The 19125-nt window shown below is 41.0% G+C and overlaps 2 protein-coding genes across 2 annotated transcripts in view; both read right to left on the reverse strand.

Annotated features, from left to right (window-relative positions):
* Positions 1-1539: 1539 nt before the first annotated feature.
* endog (endonuclease G) lies at positions 1540-3198 on the reverse strand. Its single transcript, XM_030788255.1, has 3 exons — positions 2633-3198; positions 2028-2137; positions 1540-1937 (listed from the first exon to the last, which is right to left on the reverse strand). The coding sequence occupies exons 1-3, from the start codon at positions 3167-3169 to the stop codon at positions 1655-1657; spliced, it is 930 nt and encodes a 309-aa protein (XP_030644115.1). The 5' UTR covers positions 3170-3198; the 3' UTR covers positions 1540-1654.
* A 4066-nt stretch (positions 3199-7264) lies between these two features.
* The window catches only part of ntng2a (netrin g2a), a 43316-nt gene continuing 31455 nt past the window's right edge, over positions 7265-19125 (reverse strand). The window contains exons 5-7 of the mRNA XM_030764619.1: positions 9646-9813; positions 7597-7731; positions 7265-7482 (exon numbers count right to left, since the gene is read on the reverse strand). Of these exons, the coding sequence (XP_030620479.1) occupies positions 7265-7482; positions 7597-7731; positions 9646-9813 (521 nt within the window). The remainder of the gene's footprint in view (positions 7483-7596; positions 7732-9645; positions 9814-19125) is intronic.

The following is a 19125-nucleotide window of genomic DNA, read 5'->3' on the forward strand; positions in this document are numbered from 1 at the left end:
GATCACACATTTAACTGTATAATAACTACAGATGGTAACAGTAATACTAATCTGTTCCATGCATGTCTGCAATTACAAATTCAAGCGATGTCAAAGCATTTTGGTTTCTATGCTCCTGTTATTAAGTATTCTATGCAGAGTGTCTGTTAAAAAGGAAATAGCAACATGACAAACTTACCTTATTTTTAGGGAGAGCTCTTTTACGAAACTTCGTCGTCTTAAATGGTTCCCTTGTTTTTAAAAGTGAGTCTTGTGCTAGTTGAGGCGGTGCTCTCGGTGATTATCTCTTTGGAGTAAACCTATCCTCGTGATTCGTGTTAAACAGCAGTCCTACCCAAGCTGCGCCTTTGCTTCACTGAATTTGATAGCCAAGCGTGGAAAAGTCAATTATGCAAAAGACAAACTTCTTAAAGCATGTTTCAAGGTTAAAAGTGTTGTCTCGATCACAAAGTAAAACACAATCTACCCACTAAAACGTATGTACTGTATTACTTCTATACAGTTACGCACAAAGGTTGGGCAGGCCTGGTCAAAATGTATATTTACAGTGAAGTAATATGAAATCTTTTGGATGGCTCTCACAGTCCTGGCAGGAATGCAACAGAAAACCAGTATATGACAGGAGAATAACTGTGAGCTAGAAAAATTCCATAAGGAATAGTCAGATTAAATATATATTCCAAAACCAAGAACAGAGAGACTCTCATGCTTACTACAGGAGACATCTGGAAGCTGTTATCCGTCAAAAGACGTTTTGCTCATAACACACTGTCAGGCCTGTTCACTTAGAGATTTACTGAAGCATACAGTTTGACTGGAGAGTTCAAACTTCTCTATGAGACTATTCCAGGCTCTACAACAACTGCTTCTTGTTTAAACTCATAAACTAATGAGAAGTTAATTCTGAAGTCAATCCAAATTCAGCTCATTGTAAGATCAGCACAGTTATAATTGTACTCACTTAGTTGAATATTTCTCTGGTCATTACATGGAGATGGAGGGTGGTTCCGTGACTGATTAAACTACAGTACAGTGCTTTATTATTTCATTTCTAAGAACTGAGTCTCATTGTGTAAATCAGTATATTTGAACAAGTTTAAATGACGATTTCCAGTATCCTTGACTGTTGAAATATATCCTAGTGGTCGAAGCTTAATCTAATATATTCTCGTCTGATGTGAAACATTATCAGGTTTACCTTACTCCACGAATACATAAAAAAAATAGAAGAGCACTGCATCTTTTTTTGGATCAAACTTCTCTGAGAAAGGTGACTTGGCGTTAGTGAACTGCAGCTGGAACTACTTCCTGTTCATGCACAAATCTTCTCAATCTGAACTTCTTTCAGCTTCAAAATGTAACAAAACAAGAAGTAAAACTCCAAGAACAGACATGTTATAAACAATTTTTTAATAAATTAAGATGTATGATATCCACATTTCACTCCATTTGTTTTACAACAGGTAGAGAATTGGATTTTTCACTTGGTCTTCTTTGGAAGACTTTACAGATGTTCAGTAGTGACTGTGCTACAGTGTGTCTGTCCCACAGGGAGACATCCAGTGATACACAGTGTCATACAGTAGTTATCACTCTAACATCACCTTATGACAGAGAGAACCTAAAGGAGGTGCATCACACCCCAGGAGATGTTTCACGCTCGTCCTGCTGTGATGGCTTGGAGGGTGTTTGTTCTCTTCATGATGTTTGGTACAAACAAAAGTCCAGAAGCTCTCTCGATGCTCTCGATGGGCACAAGGAATCTCTCCAGTGGGATCTTCTCATCCACTGGCATGTTGGGCATGACATAGGGGCGCAGCTCCACCTCTCCTCTCGTCTTCTCCAGAATGAGCACTTTGAAGAAATGTGTGGGCACAGCAACATGATTCTTTCCTATCACCTGGTACTTCACGTACATCTTTCCATCAGACTCCTGCCTGCAAACCCACGCAGACAGAAGATGCTATCAGGATGACATTAATAGAATGATGTGCATTTTAAGAGTTCAAGACAAATCCTCATCTCACCTGGGCAGGTAGAGCGGCCCTGTGCACACAAAGACATTCTGGTACTGTTTGGCAAGACTCCGACAGTACTTCTCCAAGTTGTTCCAGGCATTTTGGTTCAGATGAGGATTCTGTGAGACCAAGGTTTGAAAGCACAACTGTAAGCTATACTAATATATTAATAAGAGTGGCTACATTTTTATTTAATGAGTTTTTTTTTTTTAACTCAAGTAACCACTGTTTATGCAAGAGCAAGAAAAAGCTAGAGACCCTTCCAACGCCATTACATATTTAACGGTTGTCTGATAGCCGAAGTTATTTAATAATTAATTAAGACATCTGTAAGTGAAACATCAGCAAAAAAGGAGAGAGTGCCAGGCCCTTGATTTTTCTGGAATTAACTCGATAGATCGGTCATTAAAAACTGTGGTATATTCCGTGAGCCGCGATTCTCAGCTGGTAATTTTAAGTCCATACATATACATAAACAGACCTAAGACGCAGCCTTGCAGTAGAGTTGAGAGATAAATCAGCTGGGATATGATGTTTTTAAAAAGCCCTCACTCTAAAACAGACTTTAACATTCAGAACATTATTCGCTCTGATAGAATCTCCACCCTCCTTACCTGGGGAGAGACATTACTGAGGTAGAAAGTGTCTGCCATCGCCTTTTGGCTCCATTTATGATTGGCAGCTGCTGCAAGATGGCCCCTGTCAAACCCGCTCCCCTTGTAATCCATATTAGTTGCCCTGTGGTACTCATGTACCGAATCATCCTCTTTAAAATCGCAAAATTTCCTGTCTGATGTTCCCGTTAGCGTTTCGGGGCTTAGCTGCTCAATCACCCACGCGGCAGTCCTATTCCTGGGATCATAAGAAGTAACGTAAGACTCCCGCGTCTTGATATTGGATAACGAGGGAAATCCATATTTCATTACCGCCGTAGACTTCGACTGCACAACTTGGCCATGCTGGTACGGTACTAGCTCTGCCGCGTCGACACTTGGTATGGGAATTACCGGTACTCGATCAAGAACACCACCGAATGTGTCAACCGATTTCACGCAGCCGCCTCTATAAGCTACAAATGAGCCTCCAACACCTGCTCCGACGGCCAAGGACACACCAGATATGAACCACTTAGAGCTAAAAATGCGGTGCATTGTCCCCTTACGCTGTGTCAGTGAAATATAACTAGGTGCATTTATTAGTTTGTTAACTTCTTATGATCGTGTTACGGTTCTGGTGTGTGCGGATCAACACGGATCGGAAGGCGTGGGTTTCTCCCTTACTTGACCGGATTTGCCCTTCATCTCGGATCTGACATCAGTTTTGCCTTCTTCCTAGTGATAATTACCCTCAGGATTTTGGTGTATGGAGCTGCTCCCAGATCAGTGTTTCAATGCTGCCATAGCGTAAGTTTTACCCGGAGCCTGTAACTCAGAAATGTAGTCGCAGAAAAATGACGATTTTGTGCTCTTAAAGAGACAACGCCTATATCGTTCAAGCGCTGCAGCCTGAAGAGCAATTCATATCACATGAGCTCACAACGTCACGCCGCTATTTCTGTGCAGTTATTGGTTTTTGTGACCAACGATCTTTGTATTTCTCTGTGACTAAAATGGTGAAATAACTTAGGCTGAAGAGGTACAGTTTACTTAATTAAATGGAAAGACAAGGTTTTCACAGAAAGCACGTAAAAATAAACTTTTACTTCTGCATGATGGCGGCCTTTAGAAAAGAAAGTTGTCAGTTTGTAAGTATCTCTAAAAACTTCCGTTTTCCAATTTGTTTCACACTTTAACGGATTAAAGACGACAAAGGCTTACTGTCGTCACCACTGATTTTACAAGCACCTAGGCATTTCCATTTTTCCATCCAGGCTACTCCCGGTTATCAGAGAATAAATAACATTGCGGTATTTAGGACCATTTAATTAAAATAGTGTTATGAAAACAGTCCTGGGGGGTATTCCGTAAAGCAGGTTTAGTGAAAACTCAGAGGTAGTTAACTCAGAGTAAGTTGTAAACCTAATAGAAGAGCCCTATGGCCTCATTCTCCTAACAAAACAAAGCCTTGGACTCTTCTATTAAGAAGTTTACTACTTGCTCTGAGTCAACTCACTCTGAGTTTTCCATAAACCCGCTCTCTGAAATACCCAGCGGGTGGATTTGTCAGTTGTTCCGATAAGAACGGTGTTGGTTTTAGTATTAGATATGGTGTCATGGGACGTCTGATAGAGACATACCGTGTCATCTGATATGTTTATAGCATTATTTGATATGCTTATAGGCAAATACTGTTATTAAATCATAATTTAATCTCTGCTGTGTTCCTGCCGTCTGTAAGAGAAGAAATGGGAATTTTGTCTCTCATCTCCTCTGATGCATGCAGTGATTCTGTGACTGTAAAATTACTGTTGATGTACTGCCAAACTAAAGATTTATTTTCTCATTCTGACATCCTTACATCCCATCTGACAGATGTAATTATGGTACTGATCCCGCACGTATGTCTGTTTATGAACACACATAATCAAGCACTTCCAACACTGTGGTGATAGCTCACAAACTTCTCTGTCATTTGTGCCACTCAGTATTTATCATTACATTGCCTTTCTGTTAATGAAGTATGTGAGTCAAAATGAACTGGAAAACAAATTCTTTTCTTACTTTCAATGCTGCCAAAGATTGCCCAGACGTAGAACTGTAAGGTCAAATTTCAAGTTCTTACATCTCACAATATGCAATATCTTTAGAGATTTCAAATTAATCAACTCAAGACTTTTGGTCTCGGTACGCATCCAGAATCTATGTCCTGTACCTAGTTCATATTTCCTGGGTGTGTCTTAAATGACCTCCATAAGAGGTTAATCAAGAATTCCTGCCTAATGGTGTCACTTGCTTGTTTATTTTACTTAAATATCAGGACTCAGAGCACTCAGTTGTTGGTAATACAATGCCCCCTCAGAAAATATTCATTCCTTACTCCTGTTCATCCAGTACATACAAGTCTGCATTTTATACCGTTTCCATCTTTCCTTTCTTGAGGTTTGTTTTGTCGTGCTCCCTTTTTCTGCTGTTACATGCTTAATACACAGTGTTTTGATTTGTAGGCATGTGTTTGATGCACTGCACTGTCTGTTTCTAATGATTGTTGGTTACAGTAAGGTAGCAGAAGTAGATACTTTTTACAGAAGCACGGCGAAATTTGCCACCGGGGACTTAGACTTGCTGACTTAAAAAGTTCTTTTTTTTTGTCGTTTTCGTTCCTCAGCGCAGGTGGCTAAGTTCACAGCGTCTCAGCAAATCTATGGGACTCGTGTTCACATGTGCTGAGGATGCTAGAAAGATACCTTAGCTCATGCTAGCTAGCAAAAACATGTTTGTTAGCCAATCATGGCTGACAGCTACTATTCCAGAAAAGAAACACATTAAAGGCATTATAGTTTGTCACAGAGAAGAATGCATGACAATAATGATAATGTAAGGAAGTTAATAAATGATCTGTGATATTTTCATGCCTTATGAGCAATTGGCATATGTTGCTTTTTTGTATGTAATATGGTGAATATGAATTTTAACCAGGGTTCGAAACCCTGGGGGGGGGGGGGGGAGCTGACCCCCCGATTGTCATTGTATAATTCACACTCTGATTTTAACTATTTGCTATGAACTTCCTTCAAACACAGAAGTGGGTGTTACAACAAAGCTTGTGAGAACAGCGTCTCATTCACTGGACACCTTTTAAAGTAACAATGAATTGTTTTGTGTCAAAGCTTTGGCATGTTTTAAAGTAACTTCACAAAATGCTATCAGTAATATTAAACTGTATAAAACAAAGTCAGTCATCTTGGTTTTAAGACACTGGAAAAAAACAACAACAACATTCCCTCATTTACTGTTTGCTTTCTGATCTGCACATTTTATTCTTTGGAAAGCTGCCTCTACAAATGGGTAATGTTAAATCATCTTTGTTAGAGCCCCAGACTAAACTCTGTTATGATATGAAATATATATTGAACTCTGTCTTGCTAAAGCGTAGTCAACATGACAGGATGTGTAGGCTTTAGAGCCATGGAGCAGAGATATATCCTACACCTTTTACATGACAAATCTGTCTCTGATTTACTATTGTTACAAATACAAACTGCATGCTGACAAGTGTGATTAAATAATGGAAAACTCGACTTTGGAAACTGTTACTTTTTGACTACTCATATCCACGGCCACAAAAAACATTTATTACAATGCTTCTCTTGTGCACACAGTCAAAAACATGCCAGTGTCTGTGAGTGTTCAGGAGCAAATTAGCCAGAGTTCAACATGATGTTCCAACGTTTTGTTCTTCATTTCTCTTTATAGAACTGTATGATTCAAGTGAGGGAATATTCCAAAGCACCACATTATTCATCAAATATAAATATACAATGGTGTATGCAGTGAAAGCTGTAATAAAAGGCTCAGTTTATTTCATAATGATAACATTTACTTTTGGAAGAAAAATAACAATTTCTACAAAAAATATTCAAACAATGTTTAATACACAATAGTTTATATTTTCTTTGTAATAGACACATTTTTAATTTTGCTTCTTTTTGGGTATTCCATTCTCTCTCTTCTCGAATTCCATGCAACATCTTAATCTCAACCAACATTCTACTCGTATATGCATGTATCTCACACAAATAGAACAATATAACTGGATTGATTTCTCTTTCGACATTAACCCCATGAGGAACGACAGGACAGAAAAAAAATGCAGCAAAGTAAGGAAACGTAAAAACAAAGTCTTCGAGAGAAGACTAACTTGGCATAAGGTTGGCCTCAGCAGTGGCATCCGTCATAACCGTTCAGAAGACAAGCGCTGGCTAAGTGCAGTGCTGTAGTTCAGTGAGTAATCAACTCAAAAACTACGACAAAAGACCAAAAGAAAAAAAAACCCAAAGAAACAAACAAAACATTTCATTAGTTATATATTTATCCTCTTCATAACAGACTTTTCTTACAAAGATTTGTAATTGTATCTTTTTTCTTTTTTCTTTTTTTTTTTATTTGGTACAGCATTCTCCTGGCACAGGAGATCAGAGATACTGGGAGACAAGCAGACAGTCTCTTGCCACCGAGGAAGGCCACAGTGACCTTTTCAAATCCTCTGCCCAAACACTCCGGCCACCCCAGACACAGATGAGTGCAGTGGGGCTTGGCTGGTGTGGAGGACAGCGTCAGACTGTTTTGACCCGTGCAGGCTCAGGCGGACTAGGCTCTGTCTTTAAGCGTGGAGCTGGCGAAGAGGCAGAGAAGCATGGTGGGAAGGCTGAGGTAGAAGGCCGAGGCTCCGTCGCAGCCTTTCTCGCCATCGCAACGCGGCTGCTCGCACAACACCCCCTTATACTCGGGCAGGCACAGACACTTCTGATTCTGAAAACAGGTCCCGCCATTCTGACACAACAGCATCTCATCATCACACACATTCACTGACAAGAGAAAAGAAAAGAAAAGAGGTTAAGGAGGATGTGCAAAACTCGTCCTTATTCTCAACTTAATATTAATGAATAATAATTTGTCCGTCCCAGTGCGCCCAGACTTACGCACGCAGCCCTGTTTCCAGTTGTACCCCGGCAGGCAGTCCTCACACTTCTGGCCAGTGGAGCCTTCTTTGCATTGGCAAAATCCTGTCTCATTACAGCGGGCATGCAGCGAGCCTAGCTGATTACAGTTACACTCTAAACAAAAGAGATAGGGAAATTTACACTCAGACACTCAAGCTTCAGCATCAACAGCCTAACTGCCCTCATCATTTGGCCTCACTTAGACATGTCTGAGTGATGTCATAAATATGGATATGTACTCTACAGGTCAGGCCTTGGTCGCATACATGCGGCCAAGTACTTGAGTAGCCTACTTGAATGTAAAGTACTTAAATGAATAATTCAGTTCAAATGCCCATACGATATCCTTTTCCCTCTGTGTTAGAAAGTGTTTGAAAACATAGAAACAAAACAATAGAGCTGCCGATATATCTTTTCCTTATTGTTAATATTTTTGTACAGTGTTTGCTTTTAGAGTTATAAATAAGTAATGATTCATATTGAAGAACAAGAAGAAAAAAAACAGTCATTTGCAGCTTTTCCACTTGCCCACAGATCTATGCAAACTGGAAAGATAAAATCATTTGGGAAGAAGACGTCAGAGATTAAGCAAGGGACTGCACATCATTTGTTGAACTGATCCAGTTCTGTCAGTTCTTGTGTCAAGAATGTGAGGAGGAAAGGAAAGCGCTTGTCCGACTTTCCTCAGAGGCTTTGGCTTATGATGTCTCCAGTGTGACCTTTAAGCAAAATAAGCTGCTACTCTGCTTTATTCCACAGTCAACGCTTGTTTTATCAAAGACGTGTCAAGATTACATGTACGCCGTTTGTCACGTTTGATTGAAAAATGTGCCTCTAGCTTCTCCAGTAGAGGTCACTGTAAGATTATGTCACTGAGACTGAGTGGGAGACCCATCTGTCATCATAAAAACACGGGAACCAGAATCATTCATTTTCCTTCATTACCTTTCAGTGGTATAGGTTCATCTCAGTTTATGAGAAGTGATCAGAGTAAATTTACAAAACAGAGTTAAACAAATGGCAACTTGTACATTGCTTTTCACTGTGTTTGTGTTACATCCTTGACTGGATATTTACTGATCAACAGAGCCAAGTCTTTGTATCTATATTAGAGATCCAGACAGATATGAAACTTGTCCCCTGACATGTCCATGCACAGTGCTGCTCTGCAAATGAAAACCGGAGAGGCAGGGATTTGTACTTTTGCTGGTTGTGTGTGTATGGGTGCCTGAGAGATAGAAATGATTTAAAAGATCTCCAACATGGGCAAAGAGTTTAAGAAAGATAAGATTTCTATGTCTACTATCTGTACTGTTGTATAAAGGAAAGTATGGAGAAACGCTTAAGTTCTTTTGTTTCTCTTGTTAGAGCAGGATAAAACACTTGCTATGTTATAAACATCTGGGTTTTATGGTGAATAGCACCAGGGTTTCAAATTACAGACACATCATATACTAATTGGCCAAACCGTCCATCACTTATACTGCAGGAACAGTGTACAGGTTTTAATGAGGAACAGTGTACAGGTTTTAATGGGGAATAGTGGAGTAGGTATAATGGGGAACAGAGGGTTTAATGGAGAACAGTGGCGTGAATTCAATGGGGAACAGTGGAGTGAATTTAATGGGGAACAGTGGACAGGGTTTAATGGGAACAGTGGGCAGGGTTTAATGGGAACAGAGGAGAGGGTTTAATGGGGAACAGTGGAGAGGGTTTAATGGGGAACAGTCGAGTGGGTTTAATGGGGAACAGTGGAGAGGGTTTAATGGGGAACAGTGGAGAGGGTTAAAGGGGAACAGTCGAGTGGGTTTAATGGGGAACAGTGGAGAGGGTTTAATGGGGAACAGTCGAGTGGGTTTAATGGGGAACAGTGGAGAGGGTTAAAGGGGAACAGTCGAGTGGGTTTAATGGGGAGCAATGGAGAGGGTTTAATGGGGAATGGTCGAGTAGGTTTAATGGGGAAAGATAGGAATGTGAGACAGTGGTAAGGGGGTAATGAGGAAAACTGTGAGAGAGACTACAACTGACCTATGCAAACATTTTCATCGTCCAGCTCGGCCGAGGCGTTCCGGAAGTATCCCAAGCGACAGTGCTGACAGCTCTGCCCCCTAGTGTTGTGTTTGCAGCTCACACACGTCACAATGTTGATAAAATCGATATAGCTGCAGCGGTTTGAGTGGCCGTTACACTCACATTCTGGCATGAAAGAGAGAGAGAAAGAAAGAGAGGGGGGGGGGTATTAGCCAAGGAATGAGGGGACAGGAACAGACAGGGGAAAGCAATCATGGGAGTAGTACAGTTAAGTGAAAGCTAAACTATAACCTACAGGAAGTTCTGCTGATTAAAGTCAAAATGATTCTGTGCCAGGGGACATTAAGAGTTAGAACATCTACAACGTGTTTAAACCATAACTTAATAATTATTGAGAACAGTCTAACAACGTATACACGCAATGATATACTATGAGTTCCTCCTGCACTGAAATGAGACGGCATTTCGTGACACTAGCAGTTGTTTTGTAACGCGTTTTCGTCGGGGGGTGCCGGGGGGCAGATTCATAATTGATTGTTTTAAGGATGCTGGGGCTACCAGGGACCTGCTGAAGCTCGTTCAGAGCAGTGGGACGGCGGAGTAAGAGCGGCTAATTAAATATAAATGCCCAATTACTCCACAGATTGGTAAGAGGATGAAACCATGTTTCACAAATCATCTCACATCTAACACAGATGTGGGGATACAAACTGCAGTCAAGTGTAAAAAAAAGGACACGTTAAGATTTTTTTTTTTTTACATGAGTGGCTTACCTTAAGAGGACACAAAAGAAAAGACAATGAGTGCAGGCAAAGACGTGAGAGAGAAGTGAAAGAAAAACATTGGAGAAATGAGACGATGCTACACAACCATCAGAAAGTTTTTCCACAGTTCGAAATCACAAATCTGTTATTGCTCTCAGTTAAAGGCTTTATTTAAATCCTGAAGCGAAAAAAAATCTTAAATTCGTAAAATACCAACAGAAAAACAGGCTGCTGGTGATTGATTAGGGCTAAGATAGCTCCCGATAGATACAGGTGACACGCATAAATTTACAGTTAGGAAATGCGAGGAAAATTGGTGGCTTACCTTGAAATTGAATGTACGCTATCTTTGACAACTGTGTTCTCGGCCCACCAGGAATCAAAAATCTTGCAACCACTTGAGAGATAAGTTAATGTCCTTTTAACTATACACCATTCCAAATATCAAGGTTGTGACGTAAGCGTTACAAATATAATGGCGATCACAGGTACACACACCGCTTTTTCTACAGCATGTACGCTAAATAGTCAGGTACCAAACTAAACCACACCAAAAACAAGCTGCAGCACTAAAAGAAATTTACCTCCTCAAGAGGACAACAGGACAACAGCCAGTTATCAGTTAATATAATCAGAGACAACATGAAACACGTATGATCACGCGTCTCATGTGCAATGTGGCTAAACTGCTGTATTTCAAAGTAATGTAAAAGGGCTGAACAATTCACGGATGTCAGCAGATATTAAGCCGCGAGATGAAATACTATAAAGCCTCTTCATAGATGCTGGTCACCTTTAGATGGGACAGCGTATATTTCAGACAGCGATTTGTTACATTTCCCATCGACCTATCAACATAACTGACAATCATATTTATAATTTATTACCTCATTATACAAGGAAATGTCTAATGAAGGAAATGTACTCCGGTCCTAAATACTGACAAATGGCGTCCTTAGTAAGAATAAATGAGATTAGCATTAATCAAGTTCACATTATGAAAGACCCCACAATTGCGAAATTGAATATATATATACACACATATGCAAAATGAGCAACCACGACTTTGAAATACAATGTATATAAATGAACATGTCGTTATTTTCTAATGCAGACGGATTCTAATATGTTTAGTAGGGGCAAAGCGCACTACAAACACATACACTACACACAAAAATTACAATATGTTATACCTTTTTTCTCATAATCTTTCTTTTCATTATCTTTCTCTTTCTTTTTTTCTTTCTCTTTCTTTTTCTCTTTGGCCTCCCTCTTTTCCCCCTCTTTTCCAGCATCATTGCTCTTCTCTCTGTTCCCAACTGTGCACACCAAAGACATTATCAGAATGCAGACCAAAAACCCCCCCAAAACATTCAAACATCAACTTTTTCTAGACATTTTATTCAAATTCAAGCAGTCCTGGTCATTCACATCAGATACTACTTGCTTGTGAGGAAAGACCGTTCTAGATCTTGCGACCACTAAGTGTGTGTGTGTGTGTGTATGTAAATTTATGTCTCTTCTCATATTTATAATAGTGCTATGTACCTGTAGCTTCATTGTCCTGGTCTTTTGGTTTGGTTTGTTCTGCATTCTCCTCTTTTGCTATGACAGAGGAATCTTCAGTCTTTTCCTGTTCTCCTGACTCAAGCCCAGGAGGAGCAGCGTCAGGTGCAGGAGGAGCTGTGTTTGGAACTGTTTCAGGCGCTAGGGGAGTGGAATCTGGTGGAAGTGTTAGTGGGTCAGTCGATGGAGCGTCTGAATTTGGGGCAGGTGTAATTGTGTTAGTCACCGGAACAACTGCATCAGGTGCTGGTGTAGCTACAACAGTTAATGGAGTAGCCGCATCAATGGCTGGAGAAACCGCATCGGTTGCCAGAGCAACTACATCAGTTTCTGGAGCAACTGCATCGGGTGCTGGAGCAACTGCATCTGTTACTGGAGCAACGGCATCGGTTGCCAGAGCAACTGTATCCGTTGCCGGAGCAACTACATCCGTTGCCGGAGCAACAGCATCAGTTGCCAGGGCAACTACATCGGTTGCTGGAGCAACTGCTTCGGTTACTGGAGCAACTGCTTCGGTTGCTGGAACTCTTTCATCCTGATCAACTTTATCTGCAGCTGGAGTTACTGCATCAGTTGCTGGGGCTGCATCACTGGTTACTGGAGCAACTACATCAGTGGCAGGTGCAGGTGCAGATGCATCTGTAGCCAGAAGAACTGAATCAGTGGGTAGAGCCACTACATCACGTGTTGGAGCAACTACGTCAGTTACCTGTGCATCAGTTGCTGTACCTGCTGGATCAGATTCCAGAGAGACAGCATCAAGACCTGGGGTACTTGCACCAGAACCCAGAGACACCTCAGCAATGGTATCTGTCTGTGGAGTAACTGCATCAGTCACTGGAGCAATCAAGTCTGTTTGTGGGGCTGCTCCATCAGTTGCTGCAGAAGCTGTGTCAGTTGCTAGAGAAACCACATCATCTGTTTGAGTGACCACATCACTTGAAAAAACAATCACATTTGTTGTGGAGGTGGGGTCTTCAGGAGCAGTAGTGATTGGTATCATTGCTGAAACAGTCGTATAGGTCGTAATGCCTACATCTGTCACCAAAGTCATGGCATCACTGGTGAAAATAGCTGCATCAGTAAGTGTAGGAACTGCATCAGAAGCAGGGGTAACTGGAATTGTTGCAATTGTGGCAGAATCAGTGGTAGGAGTCACACCTTCAGTTACCAGAGCTTTTGAGTCAGTTGCCATAGTAGACCCTCTAATCGCCGGGGTAACTGCATCTGTTGGTAGGGCCACTGTGGAAGTTGCCGGATTAACTGTACTGGTTCCTGGGGTAACTGTATCACGCAGTGTTGTAATTACAGTCACTGGCGTTTGTCCGATAGTTGTCCGTGAGGTGGTATCAGCAACTGAGGTCAAAATGCTTGTTGGCACGACAACAGTATCCGTCGCCGTAAAAGTCACGCCAGGGACTGTATTTAGTGTGTCCAATGCTGAGGGAACTGCAAGATGTGTACAAATCATAGATAGTCAAATGCTGATCATTTTCAGCCTTTTTTCTGTCTGTCTTTGCCCTGTCACTGCTGTCTGTAAGCCTTTGCATACTTTGCACATCACAACTTGGATACTGTCCTGCTTCAACCTTTGTCTATTTCTGGTTCAGCAGAAACGGGATACTCATCACGCCCTGATAGCATCACTTCCCTTTCACTTCTGCCCCTTTACAGCCTCTCAAGGACAAGACTCCCTGTTTCTTCCTGTTATGGTTTCATGTATCTATCTCTCTCTCCATGAGGTTCAATAAATTGGCCCCTTTTCTTTTTTTTTTGGTTTCCCTTACCATGACCCGGCTTCTTTTTTTCTCTTGTGAAATATTTAGCAGCTGTTCATTCAATCGCTGTTCAAAAATAGATTAAAAAAAAAAAAAACCCTGTCTGACCTTTGGCCCTAAATGGAACATCAGACCATCGCACGAAGTGCTTCTGAAAATGATTGTGTTTCACGAGAAGAGAGTATTTAAAGATTTATTTGCTCTGGGCCACTGATTGCATCCTGCGACTGCACTTGACGATATATATATTTTTCCCCCGTTACAGTTGGAGGTGCAACACTGAAAGGCCTGCGATGCACAGGTGAACACTGACAAACACCTGGCTGTGGGGAGTAAAATGGAACAGTGGACTGGTATTCTGTTTTTAGATTACACATGAATATAGGTTTTGTTTTATTACACCAGTCAAGGGAATGTGCACCTGCTAAAGAATTGCACTAAAACAGCAAAAGGTCAGACTGTGTTTGTTTGTGTTTAAAGGACTGATTATAATATAAGACACTGTAAGCACTAAATGAATTGTTATTCACAGTTATTACGTCCTTAAATGACATTCACACATGGGAATTCATCAACAGTAAACGCTAAAGGTAAAGTGACACTGACGACTACATCTAGCGAACAAATGAACACCGCTATTCTCAATACAGTGTAACTGGTACAAAATTACATTACAAACCCACTGATAGCTGATAATCAGTTGATACTTTAGTAATGGCTTTAGTAATGAGAGTTCTCTTGGTGAATATGAGATATGGTGTCCTGAAAGGATTTCCCATTTTTAAAATAAGTAAAACAAGAGAAAAAAAGCTGCATTGGAGGAATCACTCCTAAGACGGTGAATGAGAACCTCCTGTTGGTCACCTGCCAAACAACAGTCCTTTTCAGCTGTCTTCAACGGGCTAAGAACCCAAATCACATAGCATGTTTTAGGGACTGCGAGAAGCAGCGGTCACAGATTCGTCTTAGCACTTTACGCGAGCACCAGACAAGAAACCATGTGGCTTTTAAGAAGCTCAGCACATGGCACGGTTAGTTTGGCATTGTGGCCCATATACCTTAATGACTGATTTAGCACAGCGCTAATCGTGTTTAATCCCCTCGCGTCGCCGCGCCTCAGGAGAGAATATGGCAACGCTATTAGCACCATCAATCAAGACACACACAGCCGACTGGAGCAACTCCACTGCTAATAAGGAGCCGAAAGAAAAGAGGTCAGCGGAAAAGACCAAAACATTATTTAAGTCTTGTTAAGCCCTTTAATTGGAAGTTAAGAAGCATGATAAAACATGTAATTAAAATGTACCACTCAATTGCATAAACACGGATACTAGGGTTTTGTCGATGATCTGCTCTATGCGTAAAAAAAATTCCAACAACCTCATAAATAAAATCTAATGTCTGTTTGTGTTTTAACACAGAAAACTGACGCTTGATAAATTTCATTAATGGTTAGACAGGATGACCTGAGCATGTACTGTTGCCGGAGAGGGTGACAGAAGGTTAAGGGTGATGGAAGGTTAAGGGTTTATGGAAGGGATTTCACTTGGCAAAGCTCTAGAGACTGGTTTGCTCTCCTTTAAACCTGCTCTACTGAGTCGTCACCCTATCCGCCAGGATATACTCCGAAAAAAACATATGCACACATTATCTGTCCTTTGGTTACAGATTTGATCAGACACTTCTGTCAAATTCGAATCAGGTTCTACAAGTTTTTTTTTTAACTGTACAAAATCACAATGCTTAGGATCCTTATTCTCTCTCTCTCTCTCTCTCTCTCTCTCCCTCCCTCCCTTTCTGTCTCTCCTTGTGTCAGTAAAGCACTCTTGAACCATCAGTAGAGGAAAAAATACTTCTACTTCAAATCTATGCTAATTTAGATCTAATCAGACAGCAGTAACCTTCTTAAATATGTAACGTATGGCAAGCATGCACAATTTCAATATTAACATAAAAACAGTGCAAACCATATGTACAGTCTTAAAGTCAGCGGAAGAGCCAAAGTGAAAGGCAATCATATTAGCTATCTTTGTTTCAAACCCATTTGGACTCATGTCTATGTTTAATTAATTCAAAATAAGGGACAGAATCTTGTAAACATTGTTGTCTTATATCATGTGTTTTTCAAGACATTTCCCATAATCAATGAAGACACATGCCCCCAATTCTACTCTGAATTTTCAATGAGAAAAAAGTTTCATTTTGAAGCAGTAGGTGTGAAGCAGTATATTGTAAAGTTTCGTACCAAACTGTGATTATGGCTGTGACTTACCTTCTCGATCTGTTCCTGCTGGTTCTGCCAGCATGGTAGGCATGGACACAGAGGGCACCGTGGCAACAGACAGGCTGTCTGCCAGGCCAGAGCCCGCAGAGGGTGGCACAATGGTCTGGCCATTTGCCAAAGGCAGCTCTTGAGAGAGTAATAATGTTAGAGCAGTAACTAAATTAACTCCGAATTGTCAAATGATCGTTTAGTGGCTATTTTGGCAATTTGCTGTGTCTGTGTCTTGGCCATTACATGATGTTTGGCAGAGACATTACACCCTAATTCCATAACACAAGTACTGTCTGACCTGGAAGGAAACCAGTTATGACTCTAATTTGTTTAGTGGTCACCTGTTTGTGTGATGGTGGTTTCCACCAAAGCTGGAAAGCTTAGAATAGGAGGCTCCCTGTTAGCTTGATATTCTTTACTTAGTTTTCACATTTTCTCACTGAATATCTTTACAAAATGGAACAATTATTCAGCCAGAGCAAATAATGATTTGGAACATTGTAATCTTCTAGAGAGGGGGAAAACATAGCGCTAACACTACATGTTAGCTTTAGGCTAAACCAATTCAAAACACTCCCCAAAAGCTGTTCTAATTCAGAGCACAAACTTAGCAATCCAACAATTCTTATTTAAATCACCAACCTAAAACTACTTGAGTGCAAAAACAGCAACAACCCAAAGATGCTGCATTTCATGACACCAATAAACTTTAATTTGTGACACCACCTAAGCTACCATACAGCTGCTAAGCTAATGTTGTCCCACCTGGCGTGGTTGTGGGTCCCTCCGTCAGTGGTGGTGTGTTTGTGGAGTCAGGAGCAGCAGTCTGTGTGTTCAGCAGTGTGATTGTGCCTAGTCAGCACAGGAGAGTGTAAGCTCTCAAGATCAGAGATCAAACTAGACTAAAATGTTAAAAATAACGTTATGAAGACAGAATAAGGTTTGCTTTAGAAGGGACGAAACTGGGAGTTCTAGACTATTCTTCACAATACTGCACGTGTGATCTAACACTAATTACACCCTACAGGTCACCCCTGCATACAGCTGGGCACTGAGAACATCTAATTTACTAAAGTCTTTATCAGGGAATTAATCTGAAACTATAATGAGTGCCAGATATATCGGCATATCGATGTATTGACATATCAGTTATCAGTGAGGCATAACCCAAATAACTTAAACAATGACTGAAGCACCATCCTCACCTCTACCAGTCATTATCTCTGTTACTCATTTAAATGTATTGTGTATGATACGCCCCCCCCCCACACACACACCCCCCCACCACACACACACATACACGCACACACACAGACATGGACACAGACACACACACACAAACACACATATTCACGCACACACAGACACACAAAAGTGCACACATACACAGAGAGAGAGAAAGAGAGAGAGACACAAACAGGCGCACACATACATACATCACAGCACAGACATATCTGTTCCTAACCAAATTACACATCATTACCCAGTATCAGATACGAGAATATCTGACGATAATAAATGCGCACACACACTCTCATAAAGCAGAGAGAACAGTGTGTTTCCCCTCTGTGTGAGGAATGACCAGCGTCCTGCCACTGATGGGAGCATTGGGATTCAGCTGAGGGAACTGCAGGCAGGTAGCAGCTTCCTGCAGTCAAACATGCTGATGTTTTATTAAGGTAGTATTCCATACCAGTCCCTCATAATTAGCACATGGCCAAAGAAAGCGGCCTCCCAATTCAGTGACTGCATTTACATTCTGTGTGATATGAAAGCGAATTACAGATTACAGAACAGGCACGTACCGTAACTAATGCCGTGTCGTGTTTTTGTTGGAGCGGTGGACATGTTTGATCTTTAGTGTTTTATTTTTATTGGGCTCTAATTGGATATTCATAAAGGAAAACAGAGTTCTGGATGCAGTTGTTTATGGACAGGTGTTAACATACTTTGCATACAATTGTATGTTTACACTGTACAGTATATGTAAACTTTGATAGTTTTAGAGGTAAAAAGATATTGTGGGTTCTTCTATCTCTGTAAAATTCAGCGTTACTGACATGTGTGTAACACTCTGCCGTAGTTACATGTGTGTAACACACTGGGGTAGTTACATGTGTGTAACACACTGGGGTAGTTACATGTCTGTAGCACTGTGAGGTAGTTACACATCTGTAACATTCTGGGAGAGTTAGCAGCTCAGCCTCACTAAACGGTCTGGATTAGACACAGTGAAAGATGACAGGTGGTGTCAGGAGGACAAATATATGGCCGCAGGGATAACATGAGTACTGGGACCAGGGATCAGAATCCACCCTCCACATGGGAATCTGCTCTTGCATTAATCTGGGACATGATGAACTGTTAACTGCATTCAGCTATTTCCATTCATTTTAATTTACATGAACTTTTTATTGTATTATTAAGGGGAGTTTTGTTAAAGAGAAACTGAGATATAATATTAATGCCCCCCTGTCTCTCATTTGGTCTGTCTGTCTCTCTCATTCTGTCTCTCTCTCTCTCTCTCACTCTGCCCCCTCTCTCATTCTGTCTCTCTCTCTCTCTCTCTCTCTCTCTCTTGCTCTCTGCAGCTGTTCCTTAGGACACTGTTCTTGTTTGAGGTTGTAACTAAACATCTCACCTTGAACATCACAACTCACTCTCCACAGATGTGATGAGTTGAAATGAAATAAAATGATGGGGTAATGTTACAAAGTCCCAGACTGTACGGAACACTTAGTGATTCTAAAATCTCTTTAATCATATCCTCCAGCTTTCGTGAACCTTTTCAACCAATCATGTGTAAGCATGAAACAGCACTCAATGGCATTCTGCTATTGGCTATTTCTGGCCACTGTCATATCCAATTTAATTAAGTGATACTCAGCTTGAGTTTTCAATTGATTTTCTCAGGATGAAATGCATTTTATTCAGAGTTATTCAGTAGTAAGCTGCAGTTTTTTCCCCTTCCATCTTGGTTTGGTGTAAACATCCCTCAATCTCTGCTAAGCAGGAGGGCCAATGTGTCTGCAGGATCCATACCTGAGCAACCTCTCAGAATGAAGCAGAGAAAACCTTTCCTCTCACAGAGGTC

The sequence above is a fragment of the Chanos chanos genome, chromosome 1 (genome assembly GCF_902362185.1).
Source record: "Chanos chanos chromosome 1, fChaCha1.1, whole genome shotgun sequence".
NCBI lineage: Eukaryota > Metazoa > Chordata > Actinopteri > Gonorynchiformes > Chanidae > Chanos > Chanos chanos.

What these genes read in the sequence shown, in the direction of transcription:
- endog (XM_030788255.1), bottom strand. Translation starts at nt 3,169, where the DNA reads ATGCACCGCATTTTTAGCTCTAAGTGGTTCATATCTGGTGTGTCCTTG. An exon ending in TCAGTAATGTCTCTCCCCAG is followed by an intron (nt 2,138 to 2,632) that starts GTAAGGAGGGTG and finishes TTGGTCTCACAG; the next exon opens with AATCCTCATCTGAACCAAAA. An exon ending in GGGCCGCTCTACCTGCCCAG is followed by an intron (nt 1,938 to 2,027) that starts GTGAGATGAGGA and finishes GTGGGTTTGCAG; the next exon opens with GCAGGAGTCTGATGGAAAGA.